This window comes from Squalius cephalus (genome assembly GCF_949319135.1).
Source record: "Squalius cephalus genome assembly, chromosome: 23".
NCBI lineage: Eukaryota > Metazoa > Chordata > Actinopteri > Cypriniformes > Leuciscidae > Squalius > Squalius cephalus.
In genome coordinates this window covers 29894466-29916366 of record NC_137144.1, presented here as the reverse complement: position 1 = coordinate 29916366, position 21901 = coordinate 29894466, and the positions used below count along the sequence as shown (strand labels likewise).

Genomic DNA, 21901 nt, shown 5'->3' with positions numbered 1-21901 from the left:
ACAAGCATGCAACGTCAATTAGTAGTTACACTGTCAATTACCAAATTACCAAAAAGTACCCATAAATGTGTTAGCTGTGAAGGATTTGCATGCAGGTATGAGGTAAGAGCAGTTTCCATGTTTCTTTAACAGTTCGTGTTAGCATTGTGTGTTTATCACGGTAAATGTTGTTTCTGTAACCCCAACATTTTTCTCATATTGAAAATATTTGATTTACAGAATGTAAACAGCAATAGAAACAAACAAATGGCAACATTTATTATTTACACACACTTCTAAAGGGTAGTTTGACCCTAATTCTTAAATTGTAGTTTAGTCAATTAATCAAGTAATCAATTTAAACATTTTTAAATACTATTTTATTTTCAAATATGCACACATTCACTCTTATGTCTAATATGTTGAAAACACAAAACGTTTCTTGTCTCGTTACATTAATTTATGAATTACATGAATCATGTACATACTGTAATAACATGTTTTCAATTCAAAATAAAATTTGATTAAAAAAGTGTAGTATTTTGCATCATTACTGTGGGTGGTTGAACATTTCTATTGTAAAACAGCTGTCAAATATTACATGTTTAGCTCCTTACATCTAACCAAGCACTTGTTCAAGGTAAAACTAAAATACTTCACACTCGTCTTCTGTGAACATTAAGGCCCGTCTTCTTTGATTTGATTGGCCATCTCACTAATTTTGACAGTGACGAGCGCTGTTCGACCGCCGAGGCAGAACGGCCTAAATATGTCACTTCATCAAAGATCAACATGATCCTGTCAGATTCAGCAGGTTTCATTTTTTGTGTTTTCAAAGATTTGCTGGCGAAGCTCCACTCCTTCACCGTCTCTGTTTGAACATCTTTGAATAGGACAAAAACACAGTTCAACAACTTTTACGACACGCTTCACTGTTAACTTGCATCAATACTATTTATTTTACACATATTTTGAGTCTGTATTAAGGACTTTTCAAGAAACTAGGGAACATAAACCCCTTAAAATTAAACTAGAATTCACTTCAATATTAAAAGAGTTTGAATAAAAGATGAACAGCAATGAGACAAATGTGTTTTACAAATGACAACCTCTAATTCACATCTACAGTAATTGATGACATACAGATTCTGTTACTGATTACCTGAGGAGTGACTCTGTGTGCTGATCTCTGGACTGATCCTGGACGGCTTGAGCTCAGTCCACTGAAAACAGACAAACTCCACGTCATGAGGCTAAATTACATAACCAAATATCTTATTATAAGGTTTAATCCAGGAGCAGACTTTAAACTACAGTTTTGTGTGTTTGCAGGTCTCAAACACTTGAGCTTATTGATGTACTGATGATTATTGTAAAGTAAATCATTAAATTTACTTCATCCATGTTCTTGATTTAGTTGTAAATGATTCATGACTGCTGAATGATTTCTTTTCTGCTATCATAATCATTAATCCTGCTTATTTTTAAAATTAAAGTGACCCATTTCCAACCATCCAATCAATACCTTTTGAAGAAAAAAATCTCGTCAACAATCAACACAATAGAACATCATGTTACGTTGATTTCCCATGAAATCAGAATCAAAGTAAGTAATCATTGTAATTTTGCCTTTTATTTCATGTAGATGGAGTAGTCCTGAATGTAGATTCAGGAGTCTGCTAGTGTTTTGTCCTATGAAATGCTAAAATTACGATTTCCCCCCACATACATTATACATATCACTAATATCACTGATTAGCAATACTTTGTTTAAAACCTCATCGACACAGAAAAGAAAACAGAACCCGTCAAGATATTTCACAGGACCTGATTTTGTGTTTCACAGAAAGGTTTGAATGATGTGAGAGAGTCAATGATTATTTTTAGGTGCTCTGTCCCTTTAAGGAGGCTCAGTGTATCACACGGTTAATTGTCAATAGAGAGGTTTGTTTCAGTGCATGCTTTCCACTTTACACATATCAACATGCTTTAGTAAATATTAGCTGGATTATAAACAATAACAAGATTCTGTACCTTCTGCTTTCACTGATGGGTCTTTTGTGACCTTCATCTCGTCCTGAAGCTGCAGCTTCTTCTGTCACTATCAGATGAAGATAATTTTACTATTTGGAAATTACACAGTTTGATATCATATACACTTTTGTTAAGTATTATTGTATTGCATTTTAACATATACTGTACATGTTTTTTTAAGTTCAGCTCACATGTAGTCAGAGATATTTCGGTTTATTTCAGGTGCAGAAATAAAATACTCACCTTTTCTGTACATCAGTAAGTACGCTGACTTAGAGCTGTGTATAAGAAATATGTTTATGAATATTTGGTACACATGTCCAAACATATTGCATTTACTGCCAGAGATCTTCTGTGGCAGAATCGTTTTTTATTGGAGGAAACATATGCATTAATCAGTCTGCACAACGAGGCATTCTAGATTAAAATCCTTTAAATTAACTATTTAAATGAATAAATATAGGGAATGTTTTGTGATTTGTAATGTAAGAATATTACCAGGCATCGACCATCTGAAGTTCTTTTGCAAACTTTTGAGGAATATAGAGGAAAAAATACTTGATCAAGTAGTAAATCAGGTGACAAAAAGGACTAAAATATACAATGCACTGTTTTTTCAACAATAGTTATTTCTAATAGTCCTCCTGCAGATATCAGGACATGAAAACTCACCGTTGTAACTGTGTGATCATTAAAATGATACCAGTTTCCTCTCTTATCTTTAATGACTGCGTCATAATAACCACTACTGTATGAGCCGTGGTGATTAATGACGGCATACAGCTCATACTGTGGGGAAGACTCGTACTTCACTGAATCAACCTGGTGAGAAGAGAGAACATTGTGTTACACACTGTGCATTAGCTTCTAGTCTTAAGATAGTGGTTTATGATGGAAATATGCAGAGATGTGCTTCATGTTTACATTTCTTTATTTAGCAGATGCTTTCATGCAAATTGACTTAACAATGAGGAACATCATGTGTATGTTTTCATACAACCATCAACAATATTCACAGCACTGATAAAGTTTCAGCAGTAAGATATAGTCCAAATGCTTGAGCAGAGGAAAGCAAGAACAGAGACAAAAAAAGAGTGTGTTTGTGTTGTTATAGAAATGTATTTTAAATAATTGATTTTAATATATTGTACCTGAAGCATTGGAGGAATCTTAACTTTGCATTCATTTTTCCAGTAGTAAAGTTCATTTCCTCTGAAGCGCATCTCAAATCTCTTCAGCTGCAGAGTCAAAATGTCTGGCCACTTTTTAATGTCATTTCCCTGATGGGAAAATATAAAGGTCATTCTTTCACATGCTCAGATTACATATCATATCAAGTATATTTCAACTGCCATATAAGTAAGCTGTATCAATATACATTTTTGTTTGGTTTGAAATGACAAATTCAAAGACTTGTATCTTCTCAAAAATGGCATGTACAAGATTTGCATGTATGAAAAATATAAATTCATGAAAGCAAGTGTTGTAGCAAAGGCTATTTACACTAACTCGAGCCAGACAAGTTACAAAAGAAACTGATTTGACCAGTTGTAGAGTGATAAGAAGAGTTAGAATAGTGGATTGAGCTTTTGGTACAACAGATCCGAGATCAAATCTGCTTTTCCATGATCACATTCTTCTACATATTCATAGTGTTTATTTTAAAGAAAAATTAAGAAAAATATGAAACCTATCTGTTATGTAATAGGCCGAATAGATCATTCGAAATGACGTTGATCGGACAGTGGCACATTTAACCACAACATACTTTTTCCTCTCCCTTCATGGACCATGGAGGACACATTTACTGATCAGCAGGTTCGATCTGGTTAGGGTTAGGGCTAGGCTTCAGGAATACACACACTTTTGCTTTATCCACTCAGTGCAAAAAGCCTCTGCCATTTAAATTTAAGTAGCCAAAACCTCTTTTATCAGCAATATTATTTTTGAATATATATTGGCCTTGTTTCACATACAGGTCTTAGATTAAAGGAGTAGTTCACTTTCAAATAAAAATGTCCTGATCATTTACTCTCCTCCTCGTCATCCGAGATGTTCAAGTTCAAGTTCAAGTTCCGTTTATTTATAGAGCACATTTACTACCGGCTGTCAACCGACCAAAGTGCTGTACAATAATTACGATCAAATACACAATAAAACAATCAATGATCACTTGTAATCAATAAATACAAAAATCCAATTACATATTAAAAGCTGAATCAAACAGATGAGTTTTCAGAGCAGATTTAAACTCAGATAAAGTGGAAGCCATTTTAATTTGGATTGGGAGTTTGTTCCACAACGTGGGGCCCGCCACTTCAAACGCTCTATTGCCCCTGTTTTTCAAGCGGGTTCTGGGAATCTGAAGGAGGAATTTGTTTTCCGATCTAAGCCCTCGCTTCGGAGTATATAGGTGAAGTAGGTCCGACAGGTATAATGGTGCAAGATTATTTAGTGATTTGTAGACCAGTAATAGAATTTTATATTCAATTCTATGCTGAACTGGTAACCAATGTAGGGATCTCAGAAGGGGTGTAACATGCTCAAACTTTTTACATCCCTTCAGGAATCTCGCTGCTGCGTTTTGAACGACTTGTAGGCGTGAAATTTGAGTCTTAGCAACACCATAATATAGAGAGTTGCAGTAGTCCAGCCTCGATGTTATGAAGGCATTGACAGCGACCTCTAAAGAGGCGTTAGAGAGAAAAGATTTAATTTTAGAGAGAGAGCGTAGATAGAAAAAGCTAGAGCCCACTACAGAGGCAATTTGTCTGTCAAATTTCAGACTTTTATCGATCATCACACCCAGATTACGCACTTGGGATGAGATACTCAGATTTGAGAGCTCCAAATTCTGAGAGTTTTGTCTACTAGTTTCGGAGGGGCTAAAGACAATAACTTCTGTTTTCGGATTTAAAAAAAGGAAATTTTTTGAGAGCCATGATTTTACGTCGTCCAGACACGCGGATAAACAACTAAGAGCATGCTCATTTTCGGAGGTCAGAGGCAGATAGATTTGCATATCATCAGCGTAGCAGTGGAAAGAAACATTATGTTTCCTAAAGATAGATCCCAAGGGAAGCAGATAGAGAGAGAAGAGAGTAGGTGCAAGAACAGACCCCTGCGGTACACCACAGGTTAGCTTGCGTGATGATGAATTAAAATTTCCTATTTTAACCGAAAAAGATCTATTGGTTAAAAAAAGATTTGAACCAATTTAAGACCGTTCCTCCAAGCCCCACATAGGACTCCAAGCGAGAGATGAGAATTTCATGATCGACGGTGTCAAAGGCTGAAGACAGGTCTAGCATAACTAACATGACAGAATCTCCCGAGTCAGTAGCCATTAAAATGTAATTTAGAACTTTTACAAGGGCCGTTTCCGTACTATGCAGTGTTTTAAAACCTGATTGGAAGGTCTCATAGATGTAATTGTTAGTTAAAAACGATTGTAGTTGCAGAGAGACAATTTTTTCCATCACCTTAGAGATGAAAGGTAGAACAGAAACAGGCCGAAAGTTTGCTAAAATAGAGGATCCAGTGTAGATTTCTTTAATACAGGGGTAACTGTGGCCATTTTTAAGCTCTCAGGGATAACCCCTGCTTTCAGACAGTTATTAAGTAGAGATACAAGCCCTGATCCTACAGTATCAATTAATTGCTTTAAGTAGCGGGGGTGTATAATGTCATGGGGACTAGGGGAGATTTTTCATGTCTTTCTTTCTTCAGTGGAAAAGAAATGAAGGTTTTTGAGGAAAACACTCCAGGATGTTTCTCCATATAGTGTCTTCAATGGGGTCCAACGGGTCGAAGGTCCAGATGTGAGTTTCAGTGCAGCTTCAAAGTCTCGACACGATCCAGCCGAGGAATAAGAGTCTCATCTAGACAAACCAGCGGACATTTATAACAAAATAAACATGTATATACTTTTAACCACTAATGCCTGTCTTGTACTATTTCTGAGATGCGCCACACATTACATCATCACGTTGGATGGACCTTTGAAGCTGCACTGAAACTCACATCTGGACCTTCGACCCGTTGGACTCCATTGAAGACACTATATGGAGAAACATGAAGTGTTTTCCTCAGAAACCTTCATTTCTTCTCGGCTGAAGAAAGAAAGACATGAACATCTCGGATGACGTGGGGGAGAGTAAATTATCAGGAAATTTGTATTTGAAAGTTAACTAATCCTTTAAGCAAGATTAGGCATTTAAGTAGGTTTTATAAACTTGCCTTTGAAAAAAACAACATTACTGGTATGCATCTTGAGACAAAACAATAGCAGTGACATATTTTAAGATATGCTTTGAGTTAAAACAGCTCTAACATGCATTTTAGTCTGAGATTAGGTTTAAGCCTTGTCTGTGAAACAGAACATATTATCAAAGTAAATAATACTTGCCATTTCCATGTCTCTCATTGAACCACATGTAACACAGAATAGCTGATCATCTCCGCTCATGTCATGGATTCCCATGTACTCCACCAAAGCATATTCCTAAAATGATAAATGAAGTTTGACGATTTTAAACAGTTTACCATTGAGGAAAATTAAATATTTTATAAATGTCTCATAACACTAGATAGATTTTTGACCTATCACAGTTCCTCTGTAATCTCACGCATCCTCAGGCCTGAAATGCACAAGCTGATGATTTATTTTATTTCCACTCAGTTTATTTCAAACTCAGTTTCTCTTACCACATCATGTTGTCCTCTGGCATCAATAGACAGAGGTATTGATAAAAACTCAGTCTCCTCTTCATTGTTGCGTTTGCAGTAAGAACACACTGTAGATGTCACCATGATTCCTCTGAAAATCTTCAATTAAAGAGAATATCACAGTTGAAAGTGATTATTTTGACACTCTGTATTTCGATCTTTAATAAATAAGAGTCTGAGATTACCTCTGATGGCTCAGGCACTCTGTGTAATATCATCTGCAGATATTCTGCTGCATCTTGCTGCTCAGAAACTAATTGAGAAAAACAAAAAAATTACTGTGAAATACAACTCATATTGAAACGAAAATTATGATTAGTAATAATGTGCATTATTTTTTTTCAGTAGTGAAGTTTATTTCGGATAAAGCCCTTCTCAAATCTCAAAACTGAGCTTTTTCAGGCCCCTGCTTTAACTAGTTTGGTGAATAAGACCCGCTTATTGACCCGCTAAATATATGCACAAAGTCAGGGTTTCTGCAGGTTTTATTAAAGTAAATTTAAGACTTTTTTAAGACCTTTTTAAGTATATTTAAGAAACAAATTGAAGGGAATACAATATGTAGATGTTTTCTCAATGTAGATGTCTAGAGAGAAACTTCTAAGTTTGAAGATACAATTTACAACAGACATCCATTACTTTTCAATTAATTTTACAAAAATAAAATTAAGCATAAACTTAATTGAAAGATGTTTAGATATTTGTACTAAAAAACATGACAAAGACACTGAGGAAGATACTCTCTTACAGTTTTTCTCGATTGCTTAAACACATTTCTTGAAACTATGCCTCATATTCTCAAAACAGTAAACACAAATCCATAACGTCTCACCCAATTCCCCAAACATCATATTTTCAGGTCAAAATGAAGCTCTACACTCAAAACCATTCACTCTTGCTGAAAAACCAAACTTTGCCCTCAGACAGGACACACAAGCCCTCAAAATCACACACACTACAACATTGTCTAAGACACTGGTGCAATAAATTCAAAACAACATTTCCAAAACTGGTAAGTTATGTTGCTTGTGGTTCCCCCCCTCACAAACCTTTTCACATGATGAACACAAAAGACACAACCAATGGATACATTGGCACATTTTTATTCATTCATGTACTACACAGTACAACACACACACACACAATTATTTTATTTTTTCCTGTTTTACTCTTTTTTTTCTTCTTTTTTTTTTTACTCCTCTAAATTTGTTTTATATTTACTTACAGTAAGATGTGTGTGACCATCATATGACAGTAAAAGAGCACACACAAACCATATTCTAATATGGAATTGTATTGGAATGGTAAAGAGTGTTGGGTCGTGACAGGAGGGCCTCCACTCAAGGAGACAATATGATGAACACGTCTAAGAATGTTCCACATATGGTTGAAATACCATCATTGGCCTAGAAAGATTAGTCAAGACTATAAAGGATGAAGGATGCCCTCCCTTCACTGTCACACTCTGTAGCCACTCTGTGTGACTGTACGACTGCTGACCTTTTCTTGCAAGAAAATAAACCTCATCAAAGACTATTGGAAATGTTTGTCTCTTATTCAGTGATATAATTTTGTTTGCCACCACTCCTCCCTGAAGGCTCTCGAGGCAACGGTAAAGCGACTCAAATATGGCCTTACTCGTAGCCGAGCCTCCCTCATAGTCATACCATTGACTAAGACATGGGCAACTAGAGTGGCTTGAATTTCATCTGAGACTGCTTGTCTTCTTGCCCTTGCCCTTCCTCCTCCTCATTCTTATCCCTCTTCCTTCATGTCTTTCTGGATCCATTGTTCCAAAACTCAATAAACTGATTTGGGCCCCTTTATATATCTATTGAAGGTTCTGATTGATGTGTGTTCAATTTTGACTCTTAGTGTTTCCACCTGGGTAATTGTGTGCTAACTGAGCTGAAGCTGTGCTGACTTGAGTGAACAACATTGAATGCTAGTGCTTTATACATGACAACATGGTCTCTAGGCAATGAGAAATGAAGGGACTTGTGTGTAGAGTTTTGCAGTGACAGTTCAACAAATCTGACTCATGTGTCAAAACAGGGAATAGTGTTTATAGTTTAGGGAAATGGGTGTGCTTTTTGATAAATGGCATTATGGTTTTGAAAATTTAGTTCAACAGCCTGGTTATAGTGTTTAAGCAATCGAGAAAAACTGTAATGCCATCACTTTATGAATTTAGACTTTCTGCTCTGATTTAAGAACTTTTTAAGATCTTCATTTGTGTTAGGGCAAATTAAAGACTTAGTAAGACCTTGCTAAGACCTGCAGAAACCCTGAATATTGTGCATCTGTTTAGTAAAATTGCCCCAAAGACTTTAAAAAGGACCAACCATTCGTGATGTTTAGAGCTTTAGTGACCTCTCCTGTGGAAACAGCTCTTCGTTCCTGCATTAAACTCCAGAATAAATCAGCCAGCGCCTGTGAGAGGTTTTCTCCTGAGGATTTACTGGTGACTTCATTCCTCAAGCTAAACACAAAGTTCAATGATCAATAACATATTTACAGTGGACACCCAAATATGATAATCTCTGAATGAAAAAGCATAAAGTGTGTTTCCCACCTCATCACATGATCCCTAAATCTGTCTGTCATGAAGAGCATCTTCAGAACTGCATTCAAGTAGCTGGTCATTCCTTCACTGATCAAACCACAGGGAACTGGAATCAGAGGGATATATGAGAAGTCTGTGTATATATTTTGACCAATATTTTACAATGATCACACTTTTCTATTAAATCCCATATCCTCTAAAATAGCGGCAAGCAGTGTTCAACAATAAATAAATAAAGTCTACAGATTAAATAACCAACTTGTTAAGAGGAATGATTCACGTTCAAAAAAAAAAAGAAAAAAAGAAGAGCATTCTGTCATCATTTACTCTTTTGTGTTTAAAACTGTATGACTTTCTTTTTTCTGTGGAACTTTAAGATATTTTGTGTCTTATTTTTTGTCCATGCAATGCAAGTCAATGGGGTTTGATGTTGTTTAGTTCCCAACACTCTTCAAAATATCTCCTTTTATGTTCCACAGAAGAAAGAGAGCAATGCAGGTTTGGCATGGAAGAGTAAATTATGACAAGATGATCATATTGGGTTGAGCCTTCTGTTTAAACTTTACTGACAGCATTTGTGGCATAATGTGAAGCAAAAAGACTCAAACATTATAGGTTATGTGTTCATATGAGACTTGTGCCATAGACGTGTAAAGTTATATTCAATCTACCAAAGTAGGAGGGCACTAACCCACTTGAATAATATTTGTATTAAGGCAACAACATGTATCGTGGATAGTGACAATATTTATTGTTTATAGTTCTCCCAAAATGATGATTTAGTGTTTTTTTTTTTTTTTTTTAGTTTAAAGAGTTTTCGTGTCAGATTAAACTACTATATATAATGTTGAATATAATGTATAATAAATGCAATGGGGAATATTTGTGTGTCCTAATACTGCCAGATGTCTGATGTTACCAGTAAAAAGTGGCTTACATTATTTTCAATATAGTCACTGACAGAGTACATAGAGACAGAGATGAATAGCATATTCGTCTAAAATAATTCTGTATTTTAGCTTCAGAATCATGAATATTGTTATTCTGGTGTCTCTATTGTCCTGTGCTTTGGGTTTCCAGAACCAAGTCCAAGTCTATTAATTTACACCCACAATGTAATACCAAATTTAGCAACACAAATACAACTGATGTTGTTATTCACAGCCTCAAATATGAACCACAATACAACAAAGTGTTTCAAACAAATGATGGAGCAGGAAAAATATATCACTCACCAACAATCAAACTGCCCCGTCCCTAGAGGAAACATTTGATACTAATTAATCAAGATAACACATTACCGTTTACTCATTCTCATAAAGCTTCTCATGTATTTTTTCTTCAGCTGATAATTGATCATCATACCTCTGTGACAACTTCAGTAACGTCACTGTATATGGTGTAGTCGAGTTTCCCCAGCGCTGCACATCTGATCTCATACTCAGCTTCTTCTCTCAGATCAGTCAGAGTAACTGTGAGTTGATCCTTCAGCACAGGTTTAGATCTCCAGACTTTATCCTGCTTACGTTTGTACAGTGTTCTGAGCTCCACTGTTTCAGGACATGATGGAGGAACCTTCAGAACCACACTATTATCTTTGACCTCTTCACTGATTGGACAGGCTGGTTTGGATGGAGGAATGAAGCAAATGGCTTCATCACATTCACTTTCATACAGCAGAATGCAGGAACCTGGATTATTCTTCATTTCCTTTGAGGACACAATGAACTTGGCTGGTTTACGCTCTTTTGAATCGATCAAGTTCTTAAATATCTTCAAGTTGCTCCTCAGTGTCTTTTGGATCTCAGGAGTGAGCCAAGACTTCTGCTCTGGATCAGGACTGTTCTCATCAGTTTCTACATTTGTTGAAGGATTCAGATAGATGGTTTGTTTATTAAGCAGAACATCTGACCAGTCCAACGATGTGAATGTGTAGCAGACCAGATTTCCAACCTCCAGATCCATCAAGATCAGATCCATGTTGTCTTCTACCTGTGCACCAGCATCCTTCAGCTGTCTGAGGACTGATTTAATGATATTAGACTCTCTTTCTCTCTCTTTCAGCCATTCTGCCAGGTCTCGTCCTCTGAATGGAGATTCATCATGTTCTTGTAGAAGATCATTCAGGTCAGTTTCCTTCATCACGTCTCCACGGATGTTTGGCAGCAGAGAGCCGAGTTTCTTCATGAGTCTCAGTTTGTACATGTCGCAGTTTTGCTTCATTTGCAGGATTTTATCATGGAATTCAGTAAAAGTCGAGGCAGGCGAGTCTTCCAGAAGATCACTGCATTTCATCTCAGTTGTATTCAAACTCTCAATCACTGATTCAATCGCCATGATTAGATCCCTGCTGATGTCCTTCTGAGGTTTTGAAGCTTTTGAGAGAAGTTTGTCCAGAGGAAAAAGCCAAACCCTCAGAGGAACCGCCAGCTCTTTCTTTTCTCCCAGCAGGTTTGGAAGATCAGTGAAAACCTTCAACGCATCTTCAAAAGAGGTCGGGTTAGACGGTAGCTGGAAGTCGCCATAAAACGTGCATGTGAATTTTTGTACATTGTCCAAAGTTTCATTTATCGTCAGATTAACGTTTGCATCTACTGAAATTAATTTGAGCTTCTCAAAGGCCACTTTTGCTTCTCCTTCTACTGTCTTTATTTCCTCATCTGAGGAAACTTCTCTATCAAACACAAAGCAGGCGTCTGCTCCATACAGCACTGCTGTCACCACGTGTGTCGCTGCGTCATTATCAAACACCTCGTGAGGAACTATATTTTCAGGTCTCAAGTGGTTCATGGTCAGTTCTTCAATCCTGCTGGTTGAATGATAATGAAGCGTCAGTCTCTGCTGTTTGAAAGACTTCTTGGTGTTGTTGAGATATTTGGCTGCTCCAGTGACATTGACGAGTCCCCCTAAAACACTCAGTTTTAGAGAGTCGTCAATGTTCAGTAAGTTGCATTTTTCCTGAATGGAGTCTGAAGCCGTGACTTTGAAATTTGTGTTAATTTGGGGACGGACTCGTAGACTCTGCTGTAGCTTTTCTTGATCCCACAGTATGATTCCTGCAAAAGTATAAAGTGTTTAATACAGTCGAGTCATTATTTATGTCTAAAAACACTAAATTAAATGCTCCCACTGTAGGGCTATGTGCATCTGTTGTAAAAAAAAAAAAAAAAAAAAACAACCTTTCTGATTTTTTTCACATTTCAAAAGAAAATAACAAGTGTGCTTGTATAGTACATGCTTATTAGGGCCCCTTTCCCTACCAATAGACACTGGAGAATGCATGATCAATCTCCTTTGAAATATGAGTCTACATAATTGGTAGAAAAACCTACGAGGAAGTCTTATTAATAATAATTAGTCACATTTATATAGCCCTCAAAGTGCTTCACACGTGGAAGGGGGGTCTCCTCAACCACCACCAATGTGCAGCATCCACTTGGAGGATGCGACGGCAGCCATATTGCGCCAGAACGCCCACCTCACACCAGCTTACTGGTGGAGAGGAGACAGTGATGAAGCCAATCAGTATATGGGGATGATTAGGAGGCCATGATGGACAGGGGCCAATGGGCAAATTTGGCCAGGATGGGATTTTTAATGACCACAGAGAGTCAGGACCTCGATTTAACGTCTCATCCGAAGGAAGGTGCTCTTTGACAGTACAGTGTCCCCATCACTACACTGGGGTGTTAGGACCCACACAGACCACAGGGTGAGCACCCCCTGCTGGCCTCCCTAACATATGTCGATGAATCCCATTGAAGATATGCTTGTGAGCTATCTCTCAAAAGGGGAAACATCGTCACTGAATACTCCGACCCTGTCAGCTAAGCCCCTTGGGACAACATCGCTTAAATGGCATATGTGCTGCAAGCATAGCAAGCCGATCTGCTGAGGGACCAGGGTCAGGGTCTTTCCCCTGATGCGATGGCTGAGCTGCGCCACACCACAGATCTCGCTCTCTGGGCCTGTAAACAGACCTCTGCCGTGATCAGCAGATTGATGGCAGCAATAGTGGCCACAGAGAGACATCAGTGGGTGAACCTGGCTAGCATCGGGACACAGAGAAGGGCTTTCTCTCCGACGCACTTGTTTCGCCTTCTGAACTTTTCGATACATCCATTGAGGCGGTGGTCGATAAGTGTAAGGAGGCGAAGGCGCGGTGTGCAGCCTTTAAAACATTCATACACCGCCAGCCCAGGTCCATGCCCAAACTGCCGGGGAAACTGGCCCAACTTGGGCTCACGACCAAAGACAGGACCAGAGGGCTAGTGTCGCTCACATCCTCCTCTTACGAGAAGCAGTTCGCAGAGGAGGCGTGAGGCGAGGAAGAAGAAACTTGATTTCAAGGAAGTGATTCAATGTAGATGCTCACAACGCTCTAGAATTGATGAGGGTAAAATATTCCTACCCTCCTTCCCTTGGAGGCCAATAAAATCTGCCCTCATTCTTGAAAAAAAAAAAAAATTCCACTCTTCAACGCTACTGCTAGATGTTCCAAGTGGAACGGCTTTCAGTAAATCCCTGATAGGACGGCTTCCTTAAGAGTAGTGTAGTCATGCCTCCTCTCATTCTAGAGAATTATCCAGTAAAGGCCTTTACTATATAGAGCTCTTTCTTAAAACAAACATTGGCTGCTTTTAGACAGAGAGTCATTTGTTGAAGCCTCCACTCCCTTGAGCTAACCACTGGTATCGTGAATTTGAATGGTCTAGCTCTCTTTGCTAAAGGCCTCTACTCTCTTTATGTTGGCAATATTGAGTGGCATGGCTCTCTGTTAGCATCCTCGTTAAGCAGCCTTAGCATGACGTCGTATTTCCGCCTCTCGTTTAGAGAGTTTTCCTGATGAATTCAGCAATCCCTGACCTCCGCCTGGATATCTTTGTCCAGTGGCATGATTCTCTGAGAGCTCTGTTCTTGGTAGGGCTGTCTCTAGTATAATATGTAGTTAGACCTCCTCTTGTGCAAGTTATCCTGTTGAGTCCTCCGCCCATCAGAGACCCCCTTTTCCAGCTGAGCTCTCTTAGGCTGAACATGGGTGATACTGCCCTTTCCTGAGAAGGGCCGTTATACTAAGTACTCCTTAGAATTATGTGTACTTTTGTATCAAGTAACAAGGCTCTCTGTAAGCCTCCCTGATAGGTTAAGTCTAGTGTATTAGCTAGTAGTCCCTTCAATTAGAGGGTCATTACACAGAGTACTTTGCTCCTTAGGGCTCAGCAAAATCTGCAGTATAAAGTTGTTAGGCTGTGAGGGAGTACCAAACTTAGCCTACAGAAGTATCTAAAAGGTATTTTAATCCTATACCAACCCTCTCAAACGAGGGGAGCACTACACAGGCTCGGCCCAAAAAAACACTTTTTCAGTAAGCTGAAAGCCCATCACTAGAGATACTGCTATATGGGCTCTAGAGAGCAAGCTGTGCGTGAGCCTCCTTAAAGGGATGGATTGGAGTAAAATCAACCTAGGGTCCTTTGCACCATGACCTCGAGCCAAACACCCCACAGAAGCCTTTTTTCCCTTGGTCGACCATTATTAAAGTTAGAGCTTATTTAGAGATATGTGTTTCGTTCCCCTTCTCAGGGAACCTCTTTTACATTTGTAACCCAAGATGTTTTTTGTACCTGGTATCAGAGCATCTTTCCTGCAGTCATACAGCATCCCCAGCTGGAAGTGTCTCCCTAGAGCCGCTGTTTCAATCACGTTCACTCCCACTGTAGCCATACTAAACACACAAACACACACCAGTTACTGATCCTGAACACTTATTTTAAGTCACTGACTACCAGTATAAACCATACTGCTGCAACATTAGGAATATAAATAAAAATTACTTCTACATTTCAGTTGCTGAATTTGAATTGAAGTGGCAAACTGGATGCAGAATTTCAATTCTAGTTTGAATTTAAAGATGCAGAAACACAATAAACTGAAATTAAAAGAATTTCATAAAACAAAAAAAAAGTGTATGTAAAAAAATATTAGAAACCGGTCAAGACAAAGTTTTAAGAAAGGATTAATAAAGGCTTGTCTGAAAGTAAACAAAAGTTTGAAGCAGGGCTGGACTGGCCATCGGGCATACCGGGCATTTTCACGGTGGGCCGACGTGCTTTTTGGGCCGATCTCATACTCATACATAATTTTTTTTATTCTTATTTTTTTCTTATTTTATTTAACTGCCCATAAAACTTTTCCATCGGCGGCCCATTCGTTTTGTTTTGTTTTGCTTAATTGGCGGCGCTGGGTTTGTGCCGGTGTAATGCATTGGTCAAAAAAAGTCAGCGTTAGTTTTTTTCTTCTGACAGACCAGCCCATGAAACACGTAGATCAGCGGCCCATTGGCTCTTTCCTTGATTGACACTGGGCTGGCCCAATCACAACTTTAAACGAGTGAGCGAGCGTGCAGCAGTGTCAGTGTGTATCTGTCAAAATAGTCAGCGAGATGGAGAAGAAACGCAAGGAATGTGCAGAGAAATATCGTGAAAAAATAGAAACAGTCCCTTAATGCTTAGCAGACACTTTATGTGTCAAAATATGTTTTCTGACCTTCATCAGCTCCAGCGGCAGATGATGATAGAGGAGGACGGAGGATCAGGAGAGAGATGAGAGAGTGTAGAGTCCGCGGTAAGCAGAACTACTTTCAAAATCAAACTACTTTTTTCTATGTCATGAGTGTAGGAACCCATAACCCAGTTACAGATTATTTCCACATCTGCATAGTTGACGATTACCGCAGTTCACTAGAAATTTAATGAGAGGCGTTTGTAAACCATGTTTTCCGCCAAAATAAAAGCTTGATGCAGTTTGTGTCAAAATAAAAGATCATGTGCTTATCTCTTTCAAGTATAGAAATTAGTACAAAACTAATTATGAAAGTTTCCTTTATTTTTTAGTGCATTTGTTTTACAAAATATGGCTATTACTGTCATATGATTAATGTTATAACTATTATTATGTAGTGTAATGTAAATAGACACGGTAACTAAAAGAGGTTTGATTTTTTCTTTGTTATATTTGCACACTGAATATGGGTTGGAGCTTTTAATTTTGAACTCTCAAAGTGCACCAGATTGATGAATTTAACATTAAAATGCACAAAATTTTCTTACGGGGGGGGGGGCATGCCCCCGGACCCCCTTAGAAGGACCAAGGTCCACCCAACACAGTTTTACCAAAAATCCTGTGAGAAACACTTGTATTGCTATGCCAGAGCCGCTTATAGCTTGTTTTAGGATTCATCACTGTGGAGTGTAGTTCAATTGTATTAATAAATGTAATTTTTTTTTACTTATTTCATCTGTTAACTCTCACTTGATCCTATACTCACTCATTACATGGCATTAGTGGTTTTAATGAATAGGAGTTGGTATGCATATATTTAAGGGCGTGCAAAGATGGGTGGTGTTTATGATCATATAGTGGGCCAGTCTGGGCCAAAATAACCGGGCCGATTTTTTGTCCCAGTCCAGCCCTAGTTTGAAGGTTTTATAGGCCTTACAGACAGGATTGTTTAGTTGGCTACTTTTACACACAAAAATTTTTTGCATTATTTTAATGGTAAAAGACTTTAAAAATGCTACAGTTAAATTTTTTTTTAAGTTTCCGTACTATACAGTATACGGTGAATAACTGTAATAGATCTAACCTTACATTTAAAAAGTGAAAAACTGTAAACTGACATTCCCTGAATTCCCTACTTTACATTTTATGTATTTTCATTGAAATATCAGTTGTTCAATTAATGTTTAATCCATTTTATAATGTCATGTGTGTTAGAATGATGGTGTTTAGTGTTTGTGTGAATGACACTGTACATATTCTATATAATATTAGCCTTCTCAGCTTGTGGAAAAGCTGCTTGTGATGAGCTTTCATCATGTGACTCTCATCACCACTGTGATTGGTGGTTGTCAGTGTATTACAAAGGTACAAAACAGATATTAGTACTTCAGTAGGTTGATAAATTAACTTTATATCAGTTAATGAAATACGTTTTTTTTTTTTTTTTTACTGTACATTAAAGTAAAATTTGTAAAACCTAAAATGTTGCTACCATATTTTACAGTAAATTTCTGGCAACCACAGCTACCGTTTTTTTTTTTTTTTTTTTTTACCATAAATTTAACAGGCTATTTAATATGGTATTTGATAAATGTATAAACCCAGGTGGAAGAACATTTTATTTTTCAAAATGAATTACCTATTACATTTCTCTGAATTCCACAAATCCCATTTCCTGTAATTCCAGTTCAACAGTGGAGTGGAATTTAAATAAAATTCACAATCACAAATGTAAGCCAAATCTTTAGCTCTTAACTTCGTTATTAAGTTTTCACTTCACTATTCTTTATTGTCAGACATAACTGGTACACCTAAGGATAGTGTGGGCAAATAATGTTGAGTTGTTAGCTTTTAAAATCCAATTATTATTATTTTTTTTTATTTTTTTTTACCTTTCTAACAATGTAATTCCATTATCTTTGATTAAAAGTAGTCTTAGGGTGTATTCACACCAGGAAAGTCCGATAGTTCACTTGCTTTGGTCCGGACCAAATGCAATGTTGATTTTTTTTGTTTGGTACGGTTCGCTTTCACACTGCTCTTTTTGCAAGTGAACCAAAATTTGTAAACAACCACACGTGTGCTAAGGTCGTCCATTCATTGGACAGGATTTTTTTTTTTTTTTTTTCATCAACCTGCCAGTTGTCCTGATCGGGAATAGTGGTGTTATTCTTACTTGTATATATCTAAGGCTTTCTTATTGATATGCATTTATTGTATTGTTGTAGTGTATTTATTGTTTTCTCTTAACCATCAACCTAGAGACTGCAGATGAAAATGAGCCTGTATGGCTAAATCTGGCACATTTACATTTTGGACTTTGTCCTCATGTTGATTAATGTGCGCTGTCCCTTTTAAATAAATAAATAATAAAAAAAGAATTCTCAAGCAGGGAAAAGCAGGAAGTGCAAAAACAGGCTCAGCATGGAGATATTTCGTAATGCAATATTTGTTCTTTTACTGATTCGGTGTTATTCCCTACAAAAGCAATATTAAGAAACTATTGAGCATATGACAAAATGTCATCTATACGATGTTGTAATTAGATTTTGAGAAGACGACGATGTGCTGCAAGTACGGTTCCGGCGGAGAGAACGTGCTTTTAAACCATTTAAGCGCGGTAAGACAAAAAAGAACGCTCTGTCTGTGAATGCACACACGGCTCGCAGAAAGACGCGCAACAGTATCGCGTGCACAGACAGCGCGCCAGAATTCTCTTTTTCTTTCGCGCTTGAACGAACAATAACACATGCACAGCATTATGCCAAAATGTCCGTTTTGTTAAGTATCCTCATAAGAGCAGTCAAATAAAAAGGCGCAGTTTTCTGCAGTTGGGTCGGTTCATGTTCACACCGTAAACGAACCGTACCAGAGTTCGTTTGGAACCGTACCGAGACCACCTCTTCAGCTGGGTCTCGGTTCGATTGTTTGGTCCGCACCCGAGTTCGATTGCTGTATTCACACCTGCCCAAAAGGTCCGCACCAAGGGGGGAAACGAACTTGAGTTCGATTCAATCGAACCAAACAAGGCAGGTGTGAATACACCCTTAATTGGGATACTTGTCTTGCCAGATGTAGGGTACAACGGGGCTAAAGGCGCCTTTGACTTTATTCTTCTCTGATTCACTAGATGCACAAAGACTTGCCGCAGCACTTTCCTAAACATCCGCTTTTCAAGATGCACGTAGCAATTTGGCTGATCTGTGACGCGATCGCGAGCAGCAGCGCAAAGGGAAAAAAAAATCTAATATTTGATGTGGGTTTTTTTAAAAGTTGTAGATTTAAGTAATCAAATGAGAATCAATAAAATGAATGTTTATATTTTGAGACAAAGGTCTTAATGGTTTTCAGGTTTATTCAAGGTAATTTAAGCAACAGTTTTTCAATAACAGAAGAACATGTAAAAGTATGGTATTTGGGGCAAAAGCACAATAATAATCATGATAATAAATATCTGACTGACTTTTCCAGTTGTGGACATGATTAGATTCAGATGGTTATTATAATAAGTTGGGTGTCCACCTTAGAGATGATACCCATATTTATAATAAAACAATCATATATAAAAATATTATATTAATTATGTAATATAATTAAAATATTATGTACTGTTACTACTGTAAATCTATATTAAATTATTATGGGATCTCTTTCAATGCTTTCAGAATCTTTACTTTTTAAAATAATTTAGTTTCTGTATTTTTAAATATATTGTTGTTAACATATTTATATTTACTGAACAAAAATTTATTATTTTATAAAAAAAAAACTGAAAATAGTACAAACTTTGCTAAAGTGATTGTTTTGAACAAATATTAACTTGGACATCATTAAAAACACATTATTTAGCTTTTGTAAGTATTTGTATCAATAGGCTACTGTGTGTATTTTGCCTCAGGCTGTTTTTTTTTTCCTGTGTGTTTGTGGGATAAAAGACAAACCTCGTCACCTCAAACATTTATAAGAGTTTTAAACAAAATTAATCACTATGATTTATTTTCACACAAAATCTGTTGCTCCATCAATGTTCAATACAAACATGTATATATTTCCTGCATTTGGGAACATTAAAAAGGCACATTTGTCTTAAGGTGTGCCTTTAGGCCCGTTGTACATTATTTCAGTGAGGAATCTTTCAGCCAGTGTGTAATTCTCTCTGAAATTAAATCTTTCATAATGTTGTTCGCTTACCTGTCCTCCTCTTCAGCGCTTCCGCATCACAGATGTAGAACTAGATATCACGTGTTTGATGTCTATTTCTAATTAAATATATTTTTATGATTTATTGAGAAAATTAAATGACCTAAATCAGAAGATTAACAAATCGCATTGCCGTCTGTAAAGCCACATCTCCAAACACTTATTATTATTACGTACCTGAACTGTTTTCTTTCCGCGGTTGTTCTCTCCTCGGACTGTCTTGCTTTCGGTTTCAGTCTCTCTAAAGTGTGTCTTTAACACGTGACAGCAGAAACAGAGGTGAAGTTTGACGCGTTCTGCTTCCCGTAGAGACGCTCGCGCGGCGTTTGCTTCCTTCATCGCAGTCGAACTGGATTAGATGTGTAATATCTGTAAATGTAAAGTCTAGAATGATTAACCTTTTCATGCATGAATTATGATAACCTCAGTCAGGATTTTTTTCCTATGCGTTTTTATTGCTCTTAGGGCATGAAAAACAAGAATTGATTTTTGTTTAATTTTTTTACAAATTTTTCAAAGATATCTTCAGATGTACACTTGAGTGGACAGCATGCGGTTATGGTTTAAACTTAAGATATACTGTATTAAAGGTCCTCTAAGCGATCTCACAAGTTTTTTTTAGGCCAAACATTTTTTTTTTCACATACCGCAAACATCTCCTCACTATCCGCTCGCTGCCTGTCCCCTGAACACACTGTAAAAAAACACGGTCTCTGTAGACAGCCCACGCGCCACAAACTGAGCAACAAACAGAGCGACCCGCACCACGAAACATACCAAACTGTTCCAGCCAATAACCGACAAGAATGATGTGGGGGTGGGGTTCGGGGGTTAGTGCGCGGATGAGGAGGAGGGAGGGTCTAGCTAGCCTCCGTTTTGTTTGATAATAATTCAAACATCAACAAGAGGTTACGCCAACCGAGATCGCTTAGAGGACCTTTAAATAAGACAATAATAAAACAGATAAAGTATGTGAATTTAACAAACTAATCAATACAATTATATTAAATCATGTGAAAACTATAAAATATATACAAAAAATATAAATGCGAAATATTGCAAAGGCTTCATACAAGTTGCACTTCGCGTATCTTTGATATCAGAACATGAGGACGTGATTCCATCAGAGTTTTCTACAGCCTGTCAAGGTACAACTGTGGAAACCACTCAGATGCTCCTCCAGTGCACCAGAGTATGGAGATTTACCCTTATTAGCTGATCATTCTGATCATGTTCAAGATGGACATGCACATTTCTATCATAGCCCTCCTCTGAGAAAACCTAGCGGTACGTTTTTTCAATCTCATCTGAAATGATCAGTGTTGGGGGTAACGCATTACAAGTAACATGCATAACGCATTCAGATTACTTTTTTGATGTTACAAGCAGGCACGTGCACACATAGACATCAAAAGGGGCTTGAGCACCTGCCCTTTTTATTCCTGGAGAGAAAGTGCCCTTTTTTCTGGGATGCTTTTTTTCTATTTTTGAAAAATAGTATATATTCCTGTTTGCGCACAGCTTCCCTGTCAAACAAATATATTTATTGAAGAATAGTATATCTAAATATCAGGTCCGTCCAAGTGAACTGAGGGCGCGCGCGCATCCTGGTGTGTGACGTGTAAGCAGACTGGTGCATAGATATATATACACTAGATTTCGCCTTGTCTACGGCAGGTCATTGGAACGAATGTCTTTAAGGCGTCATCTAGTGTATATATCTATGCACCAGTCTGCGTACACGTCACACACCAGGATGCGCGCGCGCCCTCAGATCACTTGGACGGACCTGATATTTAGATATACTAAATTGGACGTGGTCTTTGTATAAGA

At 37.6% G+C, this 21901-nt stretch overlaps 1 protein-coding gene across 1 annotated transcript; it reads right to left on the bottom strand.

Moving 5' to 3' along the window:
• Nucleotides 1-237: 237 nt before the first annotated feature.
• On the bottom strand, nucleotides 238-20082 carry LOC307151521 (stonustoxin subunit beta-like). The gene is made up of 16 exons (XM_079859607.1): nucleotides 20060-20082; nucleotides 14932-15032; nucleotides 10673-12363; nucleotides 10543-10564; nucleotides 9317-9413; nucleotides 9087-9223; nucleotides 6927-6994; nucleotides 6721-6840; nucleotides 6422-6517; nucleotides 3165-3293; nucleotides 2686-2835; nucleotides 2512-2543; nucleotides 2257-2291; nucleotides 2014-2080; nucleotides 1142-1202; nucleotides 238-862 (listed from the first exon to the last, which is right to left on the bottom strand). The coding sequence occupies exons 2-16, from the start codon at nucleotides 15029-15031 to the stop codon at nucleotides 842-844; spliced, it is 2826 nt and encodes a 941-aa protein (XP_079715733.1). The 5' UTR covers nucleotide 15032; nucleotides 20060-20082; the 3' UTR covers nucleotides 238-841.
• Between the last annotated feature and the right edge of the window lie 1819 nt (nucleotides 20083-21901).